The 11,678-nt window shown below is 53.9% G+C and overlaps 6 protein-coding genes across 6 annotated transcripts; 3 read left to right on the plus strand and 3 right to left on the minus strand.

The window, feature by feature from the left end:
* Positions 1 to 325: 325 nt before the first annotated feature.
* Positions 326 to 2,004, plus strand: J4E78_003845 (uncharacterized protein; the record flags this gene model as incomplete). The annotated part of the gene is made up of 3 exons (XM_049364479.1): positions 326 to 367; positions 1,218 to 1,241; positions 1,297 to 2,004. The coding sequence occupies 3 exons, from the start codon at positions 326 to 328 to the stop codon at positions 2,002 to 2,004; spliced, it is 774 nt and encodes a 257-aa protein (XP_049223557.1).
* A 735-nt stretch (positions 2,005 to 2,739) lies between these two features.
* Positions 2,740 to 4,701, plus strand: ARB1 (ABC transporter ATP-binding protein arb1; the record flags this gene model as incomplete). The annotated part of the gene is made up of 3 exons (XM_049364480.1): positions 2,740 to 3,333; positions 3,383 to 4,524; positions 4,575 to 4,701. 3 exons carry the CDS (start codon positions 2,740 to 2,742, stop codon positions 4,699 to 4,701), a joined length of 1,863 nt encoding a protein of 620 aa, XP_049223558.1.
* Positions 4,702 to 5,379: 678 nt separating this feature from the next.
* On the plus strand, positions 5,380 to 6,783 carry FYV10 (GID complex subunit containing RING finger motif; the record flags this gene model as incomplete). The annotated part of the gene is made up of 3 exons (XM_049364481.1): positions 5,380 to 5,430; positions 5,486 to 6,295; positions 6,346 to 6,783. The coding sequence occupies 3 exons, from the start codon at positions 5,380 to 5,382 to the stop codon at positions 6,781 to 6,783; spliced, it is 1,299 nt and encodes a 432-aa protein (XP_049223559.1).
* Positions 6,784 to 7,035: 252 nt separating this feature from the next.
* Positions 7,036 to 8,118, minus strand: J4E78_003848 (uncharacterized protein; the record flags this gene model as incomplete). The annotated part of the gene is made up of 1 exon (XM_049364482.1): positions 7,036 to 8,118. The coding sequence occupies one exon, from the start codon at positions 8,116 to 8,118 to the stop codon at positions 7,036 to 7,038; it is 1,083 nt and encodes a 360-aa protein (XP_049223560.1).
* A 334-nt stretch (positions 8,119 to 8,452) lies between these two features.
* On the minus strand, positions 8,453 to 9,753 carry TCA8 (Succinate--CoA ligase [ADP-forming] subunit alpha, mitochondrial; the record flags this gene model as incomplete). Its single annotated transcript, XM_049364483.1, has 7 exons — positions 8,453 to 8,953; positions 9,006 to 9,088; positions 9,138 to 9,163; positions 9,212 to 9,274; positions 9,328 to 9,454; positions 9,514 to 9,542; positions 9,596 to 9,753. The coding sequence occupies 7 exons, from the start codon at positions 9,751 to 9,753 to the stop codon at positions 8,453 to 8,455; spliced, it is 987 nt and encodes a 328-aa protein (XP_049223561.1).
* Positions 9,754 to 10,373: 620 nt separating this feature from the next.
* On the minus strand, positions 10,374 to 11,526 carry J4E78_003850 (uncharacterized protein; the record flags this gene model as incomplete). The annotated part of the gene is made up of 3 exons (XM_049364484.1): positions 10,374 to 10,497; positions 10,547 to 11,236; positions 11,288 to 11,526. 3 exons carry the CDS (start codon positions 11,524 to 11,526, stop codon positions 10,374 to 10,376), a joined length of 1,053 nt encoding a protein of 350 aa, XP_049223562.1.
* Positions 11,527 to 11,678: the final 152 nt, after the last annotated feature.

An 11,678-nucleotide genomic window follows, 5' to 3' on the forward strand; every position in this document is an offset into this window, starting at 1 on the left:
ATTATTCATGAGGCGTTTGTCGGTCAGCGACGCATGGGATCGATCGATCTACGGTAGACACTTTTTTTTGTTTTACCACAGGCGTTACAGACATGGAGCGCAGTTCAACGATCGGAACGATGCATAGCGCCTCGGTACCTTTCGATACCTTTTCAAGTAGAGTTATACCCGTTTACATCACAGTATAGTACGCTGTCTAGTGAATGCATTTTACTACATGTGCATTTCAGAGCTTCTGATCTACCGCCTTCTCTTAGTCGTGTGTGCTGTCCATACACTCAGGTGGGATCCATGTAAGCTGCCGTCTAGCGTAGTAATGGCAGGGATGCCACAGCTCGTCCAACTGCCACGGGGTCTTGCAGGTACGGTAAGTAGTACAATCTCATACACCGCGATAGCTCGCGCAGCTCGATGGATACGGCAGGTGTGCAAAATGTTGCAACCCTTTACTTAGTATTGTCAATCTTGGGTAGAAGGCTGCGGGTAAGGTTAACTCCCCGACTACCATCCCATCGCCCCAGCTGTCATTTAGGTACCTACAATGCACTTCCTTCACTCAAAAAACATCTCAGTACCCTATTTCCAATACACAGAATCGCATCCGCGGAACCGAGGAGATGTTCACAAAGCCATGTTGCAGCTGTATTTGTGGTACGTAATTTTACGTAAAGCCCAACTTGCTGCGCGTGGACCTCTACCTCAGATCGTCGCGCATGTGCAAGGTCAACGTCAGAGTAAATAGGCATATTTGCGCATTCGAATGGTGCAGGAGCGGACAAAGTACCGTTGTTTGACAGCTGGATCCGGGAATAAATTGCGCGATGAGCGACTTTGGTTGCAAGTTCGTGCTTTTGACGGTCCGCTCCCGGGGCCATTGAACTTTAATCTCTGTGAGCTGTTGATCTGCTTTCTGATTTACTTATCCATCCGCATGGAAAGGTCTTGTTTGTTTTGTGTTTACATTGGCCAGTATGAGTGTGTTCTCTGCAGCCAGGGAATGGGACCTTGATATCGATCGCTACCTCAATCGCATCATTCCTCCTTCACCGCTGCACAAGCTTCCGACGCCGGTGTCGAGGTTCCTTGGGTATAGAAGGGAGACGCGTCAAGATGTTGGGAACATACTTGGAGCGTTCTGGTCGTTGTTGGGCGCGTTCTGCGGTCTGGCGGTCGTAGCGGCAGTCTTCAATAATACGGACAGCATACAATGGCATCAGCCGCCAGCGTTGATCGCTTCGTTCGTATGTTACTTGTTGCTGTTACGAGCGTGATCTGTTGTGCTGACTGGTGATACAGGGTGCCTCTGCGATTCTTGAGTACAACTCTATACGCTCGCCACTCGGGCAACCGCGCAATGCCCTCCTCGGCCATGGAATCTCTGCACTCATCGGCGTCGGCATATCGAAATTGTTCCAATACCACTCGGAATACGATTCGATACGATGGATCGCAGGCGCTATAGCATGCGGTTGCGCGTCTGCCGTCATGCTCTTGACCAATACTGTGCATCCGCCGGGCGGCGCATCCGCGGTGCTTGCAGCAACAGACCCTGTCATCACAGCCATGGGCTGGTACTTCGTCGGCCTCGTTCTGTGGGGCACTACTCTTATGATTGCAGTTGGGCTGGTCATCAACAACATTCAAAGGCAGTTTCCGATATACTGGTGGACCCCTTTGGATCTGCAGAAAGTGAAGATTGGGGATGAAGAGGTGGTGCCAGATGCGACGGGCGGTTTAGAACGAAAGAAGAGTGCAGATGAGCAACACTATGACTGCGAAAGGCACAGGATTGAGATCAACGGCGCCCGGATTACGTTGCCAGACGATTTGAACTTGAATGCGGAAGAGACGAGAGTACTGGAAAAGTTGCGAGGAAAATTACGAGAGAGGGTCGACGAGGAGACAAAAACTGTAGATTCAGAAAAGGAAGAAGCGGAAAGCGAAAGGAGCAGTGCTGAGTTCACTATGGTGCCGAGCAACAGCGGGAGCAGTCACGGTATATAGACGGCGCTTATCGCTGTTGAGGCTGGTGAAGATAAGGACTATGACGATCATCGCTCTCTCGTGGGGTATCCACAATGCTCAACAACCACACAGGTGATGCCTAATACTAAGGATACTCTTAATCGTTTCGTAACTTTGAGCGAAAATGGGATTTGAGCAGCACATGTTCATCGCAAACCTAAATATACATAGAAAGATGCGCATGGCGTACTTTTCCGTCGAGGGGCACAGGGCGAGACTTCCAAGGTTCTGAAGACATGGAAAACATATTCGTACAGAATACATACGAAGGCACGGTTTGCTTCACCCGGATCTGGACCTAACTACCTGTCTGGTGACTTACTATCCTAACGACAGATGCATGTAGCGGTGTCAGCCTCGAGCGTTGAGCGCCTTACTTGCCCTATGATGATGGTGGGGGAGCGCTCATTGGCCGTGCGCAGCCTTCGCCACAAGTAAGAAAATTGATTCACAGGGTCGCATTGTTTGACCAGCCCTGGCCGTTTCTTACTCTCAAATCCTCTCTTTCTACACCACTTCCAGCGCTTCATCACTCCACTCGTTTTCACATCCGAGTGTCGCGCTTTGAACAGGACGCGAAACTGAAACCTTTGGGTATCGACACCTATCGATAAGAGACTTAGCGGGGCACAGATTGACGTTGATCCCAACCCTACGAAATTTCCTCCTCCCTCCACCACCCCAGAGTCTTCACCCATAAACCACTAAGACACCATGGTCTCCGCCTCAAAAGCTGCCCGCCAGGCGAAGCGCGCCGCCGACGGCGATGCGAAGCCCAAGAAGACGGCCACGTCCAAGTTGTCGTCCAAGGCCAACTCCAAGAATGCCTCCAAGGCCAACTCTGAGAACGGCGACGAGGCCGAGGACCTCGAGCTGAACGAGGAGGTCAAGAAGCTGACCATGCAGGAGGACAAGCACGGTCTGTCCGACCGCGTCACCACCGGTGTGCTCGCCTCGCTCGAGCAGTCGCGCGATGTCAAGATCATCTCTGCATCGCTCGTGTTCCACGGAAAGGTCCTCTTCAACGACTCCACCCTCGAGATCAACTACGGCCGCCGATACGGTCTGTTGGGTGAGAACGGTTGCGGAAAGACGACCCTGCTCAAGGCCATCGACAAGCGCGAGTTCCCCTTCCCAGAGCACATCGACATCTACCTGCTGAACATGGGTGCCCCCAAGACTGAGCTGGGTGCCCTGGAGTGGGTTGTGCGCGAGGCTGAGAACGAGCTGGCCCGTCTCGAGAAGCTGGCTGAGGATATCCTTGAGAAGGACGGCCCCGAGAGCCCCCTTCTTGACGACATCTACGAGGTATGTACACGCCACATCAAGGTGCGGCACGCCACTAACACTATACCAGCGTCAAGAAGACATGGACCCGTCCACCTTCCACACCCGCGCATCCCTCATTCTTACCGGTCTCGGTTTCAACAAGGTTACCATCAACAAGAAGACAAAGGACATGTCCGGTGGATGGCGTATGCGTGTCGCGCTCGCCAAGGCGCTGTTCGTCAAGCCCGCCCTGCTGCTGCTCGACGACCCCACTGCCCATTTGGACTTGGAGGCCTGTGTGTGGCTCGAGGAGTACATGAAGAAGTGGGAGCGCACCCTGGTTCTCGTGTCCCACTCCATGGACTTCTTGAACGGTGTCTGCACAAACATGATTGACATGCGTCAGAAGAAGCTCCTCTACTACGGAGGTAACTACGACACATACCACAAGACCCGTACCGAACAGGAGGTCAACCAGACCAAGGCCTACGAGAAGCAGCAAGACGAGATCAAGCACATCAAGAAGTTCATTGCTTCCGCTGGTACTTACGCCAACTTGGTCAGGCAAGCCAAGTCTCGCCAGAAGATTCTGGACAAGATGGAGGCCGATGGTCTGATTGAGCCCGTTGCCGTTGACCGTGTCTTCACTTTCCGTTTTGCCGACGTCGAGAAGCTGCCCCCACCTGTCCTGTCGCTTGACGACGTCACCTTCTCTTACTCTGGAGATGCAAAGGACAACCTGTACGAGAACCTGGACTTCGGTGTCGACATGGACTCTCGAACAGCTCTTGTTGGACCCAACGGTGTTGGAAAGTCCACCCTTCTCAACATCTTCACCGGAAAGCTCAGCCCCACATCCGGTGTTGTGTCGCGCCACACTCACTTGAAGCTCGGTGTGTACAGCCAGCACTCTGCTGAACAGCTTGACCTCACCAAGTCTGCCCTTGACTTCGTCCGTGATAAGTTCCACCACATCAGCCAAGATCTCCAATACTGGCGCCAACAGCTTGGTCGCTACGGTATGACTGGTGAGGCACAGACATCGAAGATGGCGACTCTGTCCGATGGTCAGAAGTCCCGTATCGTCTTCGCTCTGCTCGCTATTGAGGGACCCAACATGTTGTTGCTTGACGAGCCTACCAACGGTCTGGATATCCCCACTATTGACAGTTTGGCGGATGCCATCAACGCCTTCAGCGGTGGTGTCGTTGTTGTTTCCCACGACTTCCGGTATGTTCAATCTCACTCTCCTACTTGATCAGCCTGCTAACAATGGATAGATTGCTTGACAAGATCGCGAAGGACATTATGGTGTGCGAGCACAAGACCGTCCGCAGGTGGGACGGAAGCATTGGCGAGTACAAGGACCATCTCCGCAAGAAGATGGCGTCGACTGGTGCTCTCTAAGCGGATTTTGGGGATAGTTTCGCAAGTTGCATGCGTCCTTCGAGCTGTGGAACGCAGGTACAACAAAAGTAATGGCCTTAGAGCAGGTTTCAGGATACCTCTGCAGTAGGCCGGCAGCTCATCGCTTCCTGCGTCAGTGTCGTTCTGCATGGGTAGAGGCATCTGGATTATGCGTTATGATGCATTGGGTCTTAGAGGAGTTTTAGAGTTGCCTTACGATCAGAATGATATCACATAGAAGCATGTATTGTTGTTTCCATATTTTGGGTGCTGCTTGCGATGCTAAGGGTCGTGCGCATAGTTGTGATGATGTATTTGTGCGTGTATGTACATGATACTTCCGGTGAACAGAGGACGTTTGACATGCGTGTAATCGAGAAGAAGGATGTGCAGACAGCTGTTTTGAGGCTACGTAGAACGGATATGTGGCTATCGGTAGGTACATGTTCGGCACGTGCCTATTGGTGAGCTATGAGCTGTGACGAGCGAGCACCCCCGCAAGCTTCCACTGCGATAGTGGAGCTCAAGCATATACACCAAGCCTCCCATCTTTCCACTCTCATACCATTACTCTTCAAGACCTTCGCTCCCGCTGTGTTTATTTAAAACCGCGACAATCCGGGATCCAGCAGCTCTTACACGAAGCTTTTCCTCCCTTCCACTCGCTCTCTGCCCGCCATGGCGGAGCTCACAAGCACAAAGCTCAATGCGGAGTCGCATCTCCTCCTCGTAAAACGTTCCCGGCTACCCAGACATATCATATTACCTACTAACACAATCACAGGATCAACCACTCCTGCGCATGCCCTACGAGCTGTCGCGGCGCAACTTCAAAAACGCCCAGCGCGTCATCGAACACTCGTCCAGCGCACTCACCACCTCTCTAACCGCCGCCACCAAAGCCGCCTCCAAGAACGCCTCCCCAGAAGCCACACTCGACTCTATCGATACCATGATAAGCAAGATGCACAACCTCAAGCGCAAACTAGAAACCCTCCACGAAGAAGAAGCGCGCATCCACCGCTCCACAAAAGCGCGCCTACAACACCTGCAAGACCTTTACGAAATGCAAAGCCTCGTCGACGTCAAATACGATGAATGGTCTCGCACGCGCTTAAGCCGGTTACTCGTGGATTACCTGCTAAGAGAGGGGTATGCAGAGAGCGCAGCGTGTCTGGCGAAGAGCAAAGGAATCACCGAGCTCGTGGATGTGGATGCATTCGTTGCGTGTCACAAAATCGAGAAGAGTTTACGGGAAGGCATGAGTACAACACTGGCGCTGGAGTGGTGCAAGGAACATGGCAAAGAACTCAAGAAGGGGGGTAGCCTGCTCGAGTTCGAGCTCAGGCTGCAGCAGTATATTGAGTTGGTGAGACAGGGACACGAGGCCGGGTTGAGCGGTATGGATGGGTTGGAGACACAAGATGATGGTATGCATGGAGTCAGCATAGGGGGCGGAGGTGGAGAAACGAAGTTGATGGAGGCGAGGGCGCATGCTAAGAAGTATTTGAGTACGAGTGGGGATTTCGAATTGATGAGGAGGGCAGCGGGCATGTTGGCGTATAGGCCGTGGGATGAGGTGGAACCTTATGCTGTGAGTTTCCCCAGACTGCTGATGGTTCCTATCTCTAATATTCCTTCTAGTCTTTCTACTCGGCATCACGGTGGTCGCATCTAGCCGATTGCTTCGTCGCGACTCATCACACCCTCTACGCCCTGCCCCCGCGGCCGCTCCTCCACGTCGCCTTGAGCGCCGGTCTCTCCGCGCTCAAGACACCCGCCTGTCATTCCGCCTACACACCCTCCTCCACAAACGCCGCTTCCTCTACCACGACCGTATGCCCAATCTGCAGTACCGAGCTCAACGAGCTGGCGCGCAACGTTCCCTACGCCCTCCACACCAAGAGTATCGTTGAAGACAGTCCCGTAGTACTGCCCAACCATCGCATTTACGGCTCCGAGAGACTGCGCGTCTTTAACGAGAAGGTTGGCACGGAAGAGGGGTTCGTGAGGGATCCGGCGGAAGGACTGAGCGGCAAGCAGTGGCCTGAGAGCGAGGTCCGGAAGGTTTATGTTATGTGATGTTTTGTCTGTCTTTCTTCCTTCTAGCGGCATTTGTATGATAGTCCGGTATAGCGTGGTGTTTTGGTATGGGAATCTGCTCGGCGCGGTATGGGTCGGCGTACCTGACTCTTTCATGTGTAGATAGGAAGGACCTCAAGGCCTTGGGCATCGTTCCTAAGCTCAATGAACACTTTACGCTTCGCCCGCAAGCATGCACTAGTTCCGTGTCGGAGGTGTTGCTCAACCGTGCGCGTATCCGCCATCTCCAGCTCAGTCGTCGTCTTCATCCTCCTCCTCATCTTCCTCCAACGCCCTCTTCATCGCCTCTTTCTGACTCGGCAGCCGCCCACCCCTGCCCACCTTGGCCTGCCTCGCTATCTCCTTCTCCTCATCACTATCCGCAACCAACGGAATCTTTTCAAACACAAACATGCGCGCCGCCCTATCCTCACCCTTCCACCCCGTCTCCATCGCCCCCAGCGTCCTCACATGATGATACCCCGGATACTGGCTCCAATCAAACTGCCAGCTCTCCACCACCTTCAACCCCGCATGGCGCGCCAGATCCCTGATATTCCACAGCGTGTACGGCTCGCCTTCGAAGAGCGTGACGATAATCCGGCCGCCCATGCGGAGAAAAGGGCGGATGGGTTGCTGAGGGGGGCTGCCTTTCTTGTTATCATCCTGGTTCCGCAGGATTTGTAGTCGTCGTTTGGGATTCGACGTGTCGAGGCAGGATTTGAAGAAGGATACCAAGAGGGCTTGGTTGGCGCGCACTTGTCGGTTTACGTCGGTGGATAGACCGCCTGTGTGTGGGAACATGAAGGCGATTGTGTCCCAGCCTTCTTCGTCGTTGTCGTTGTCGTCGTCGTCGCGGTTACACCGTAGGTGTTTGTAGCTGGATAGTTTTGTTGCGTCGATGTCGTGGTGGAGGGGGACGGGTGGTGTGAGGGAGGAGAGTTCGGCTTGGATTTCTCTAAAGGAAGGGTATTTGCTGTGGACGTCTTCTTCGTCGTCGTAGCTCGTTGCTGTTACGTTTGCGCAGCCGTGTTCTATGGCGAGGGAGCGCGTGAAGCTGAAGTCGCCTTCGCCGACGAGGAGTATGTGGTCGTACTCGCCGAAGGGAATTTTGTGCTTCTTCTTTGGGGGTTGGGCGTGGGCGGGCGTCGTTGCAGGTGTGGATGCTGCTGCTGCGTTTGGTGCGCTCATCTTCTGCTTCTTGTTTGCTGGAGTTTTTGCCGTGGGTTTGGAGTCGGCCGCTGCTTTCGCGTTCTTCTTGTGGAACGCGAAGATCTTCTTCTCACCTTCGCGCTTGAGCTCGCGACGGGCGCGCTTGGTCTTTGTTTTCGACATGCTGTTGCTGTGTTTGCGATTGCAGAGTGCAGTCAATTGGATGCGGCTCGGAGGTTTGCGGGGAACTCGACGAAAATGATTAGTTTGGGTCACGCCCAAGCAGGGTTCAGGGTCTGCATGTGAAAAGAGGGCTGCATGCACGTCAGCACGATATCTGCACATTACTCAGTAAAGCCTTTATAGCAAGCCAAACCATGATTAGAGAAGAGATGGTCTGAAGATGCACACACGATGGATTGCTCTTATGACTAAAATGTACAATGGACCTAATGCAGCAGCCGCAATATGCAAGCCGGCACGTTCAAGCAGTTCAATGAAACATCGTTATGACTGCTTATATCAAGTCGCGCTTGACGAACTGGTCGTAGAGAGTTGATCCTAGCTTGGCGGGGGAGCGCTCAACAGTGACACCAGCAGCCTCAAGCGCGGTGATCTTGGAGTTGGCATCACCCTTTCCACCACTAACAATGGCACCAGCGTGACCCATTCTCCTGCCTGGCGGTGCAGAAATACCAGCGATGAAGCTGACAACGGGCTTGTTGGCAGTGTTGTACTCCTTCAGGAAGTCTGCGGCATCCTCCTCGGCGGAACCACCAATCTCACCAATCATGATGATACCGTCAGTCTCCTCGTCCTTCAGGAAGACGTTCAGGCAGTCGATGAAGTTGGTTCCAGAGAAGGGGTCACCGCCGATACCGACAACGAGTGACTGGCCAAGGCCGGCTTGGGTGGTCTGGTTGACGGCTTCGTATGTGAGGGTTCCGGAACGAGAAACAATACCGACGCGGCCGCGCTTGTGGATGAAGCCTGGCATGATACCAATCTTGCATTGACCCTATTCAAGTCAACGTCACATCCCGACTGGAAGAGGTAGGCAAAGAACGTACGGGAGCGATGATACCGGGGCAGTTGGGACCGACCATGCGAGACTTGTTCTGTGTCTTGAGCATGTCTGTGATGCGGACCATGTCTGCGTCAATCAGTATATGTGCCTCGTTGACCATGTCTGTAGTTCATACCGTGTTGCGGGATACCCTCAGTAATACTGTCGGTTGTAAGTTTCCAAGTATCCGAGTTTGATGTGTACACCTACGTCACAATCAGAGGAACCTCTGCGTTGATAGCCTCCTCGATACTGGCAGCAGCGACTGGCGGGCTACAAGTCTGTTAGATCGCATGGTCTGTATGCGGCTGTGGGGTATGGCGTACGGAACGAAGATGGCAGTAGCGGAAGCCTGAGTCTCCTTCATGGCCTCTGCTACGTTCTTGAAGACGGGCAGTCCAAGGTGCTCGGTGCCCGCCTTCTTGGGGTTTGTGCCTCCAACAACCTTTGTGCCTGTCGCCCTGTCAGTCCTCCCCCTCACAGGATTATATCAGCGGGTCCGTTGCGCATACCGTATTCAATGGCTTGTTGTGCGTGGAAGCTGGTCCTGCATTAGCCCCTCTTCCAACCACGCGCTCTTGCAGTCGCACTCACGTTCCCTGCTTTCCCGTGAAGCCCTGGAACAGGACCTTGGTGTCGCCGTTGATGCGAAGGTTCTTAATCGTCTCGGCGTACTGCGAGGAAGCGGTCGCATACTGCCTGGTAGCGGCCTTTGAGAGCGCAGAGCGCATCGGCTGCCGGATTGCCTGCATCGTGACGGGTATGGTGGTCACGGAAGCAACTCTGGGGTTTTTGGAGGGTATCGCGGGTCGGTTTAGTGGTGGTTAGCGGTCTGAGCGAAGCTGCGACATGGCGGGAGTTCTTCGGGGGAGCTTGGCCAACCTAAAATCTCGTGCCAGGGTCCGTCCGCGCCCGACAACTTCACGAAAATAACTCGTCTATCGAGGGCACATCCCGATAGGTTGCAGTCTCATGTCGAGATGAAGAGGCCGAATATTTACATATACGGTGATTCTGCTTGGTCTGCGTATCCCAATACTGTGCTTCTGAACATGATGTTGCTCGCGATGTATGTTTTCAAGCCGCGGTCCTCAACATTCAACCATGTTGCAGTGCATGTTTCGCAATAGTAAGACATTCGCGGCGGGCATACATGATGGTTAGACAGAGTCCTATTTTGTGCTTCATCTTGCTCAATCTACAACTGTCCATCTTGTTCTCATTTTTCGTTGCGCGGTTTACCAGGGTCTTTCTTCGACTCGACAGAATCAAAATGCGGGATGGATACATGCGATAGATGCAATGTATCGTAAGACGTATATAATTCTTACATGTTCTACACAGTTTATACACAATAGTCGGAGATGTACAGTTAGTCGTTGAGCTTGCCGTAGAATGGGATTCCAATGGATTGGAGGAGTAGACGTGCGTCCTTGTTGTTGGTGGCATCGGTTTGGATGGTGATGTGGCAACCGGGAATCATCTTGGGTGGGTATCTGAACTGTGTCAGTCGGAGCGCAGATTAATAGAGGACAGCCGACTCACGCATCATAGTTGACCTCAATTTCCGGGAAGAGGGCAAGTTGGTCTGGGGTGAGACCAAAGCTCATGTTACCGTGTCCGTCCCCAGACGAACCTGGTACGCCTTTCCACTCCTTGATCCTTGGCAGGACCACATCGATGAGTTTTGTCAGAAAGTGCTCCGCATCTTCCCGCTCCATCTTGGCCGTCACCGAGACATATCTGCCCGCACGCAAGCCCCACCCAACGACATTGTGTCTCGCCTTGTGCGACACGGCTCGTACATTGCTTATGGCCTGCAGGATCATACCTGCGACGTGCAGATTCCCGCTGTTCTCTTGCGCTTCTGGCACCATGGAGTGGACTGTGACGCCTGTGATCTTGGGTATGTTGCGGAAAGTGCGGGGCTCTTGAAGCAGCCGGAGCACCTCACCCTTACCTCGGGGAGGCCTGAGGGGGCGGTTCTTGAAGTACGGGGAGTCGCCAGTCCATTCTCGTAGTCTTTGCTCCGTCTTGGGAGCGCGGTAACCGGGAGGGTAGTGCTGATATGTGAGGGTGAGGAGATCGGACGCGATCTTGCTCTGGTAGGTTTGCTCGAGACGGGACAGGCTGAAGGGTCCAGGCTGGAAGAGTCGCGAAGAGGGATCCGACTCGGGAGGTGGCTGGTGGGGGTGCAGAGGGCCGCGGTAGTATTTGGGGGATCGGTATTGGTATCTGGTTTGTATGAGCCTGTGTGTCTGCTGGTGCATGCTTCAGCGTCCGTACCTGCTTGGCGGCAGCTGCTTGTTTCCTCTCCTCCGTAGCCGACTCCGCGCTACGGGGTCGTAGTTCTTTGCCAGTTCCTGCGATGGCGGCGGGACCTCGAATGATGAGGCGTCTTCAATTTCTCGGACTGCTTCGGACGAGGCATTGCGGCGGCACAGGGGAACAGCCGCGCGGATGGCAGGTCTGGTGCTGTTGCAGAGGGCCGTGGCCGTGCGGAATGGCAGCTCGCGCAGTGCCATGGGTGTGTGGTGCGGCGTCGTCGTGGGTACGGGCCTCACAGCATGCGACAGCGTCTCCAACGGACTTTTCCTCGGAATACGCTATACGCGAGACGCGAGGGCGGGCAGGGATGGGCGGTTCTGGGGCCCGCAGCTAGCCAATAGGGCTACCC

Source organism: Alternaria triticimaculans, assembly GCF_023758025.1.
Source record: "Alternaria triticimaculans strain BMP 0046 chromosome Unknown scaffold_4, whole genome shotgun sequence".
In the NCBI taxonomy this organism is placed as follows: domain Eukaryota; kingdom Fungi; phylum Ascomycota; class Dothideomycetes; order Pleosporales; family Pleosporaceae; genus Alternaria; species Alternaria triticimaculans.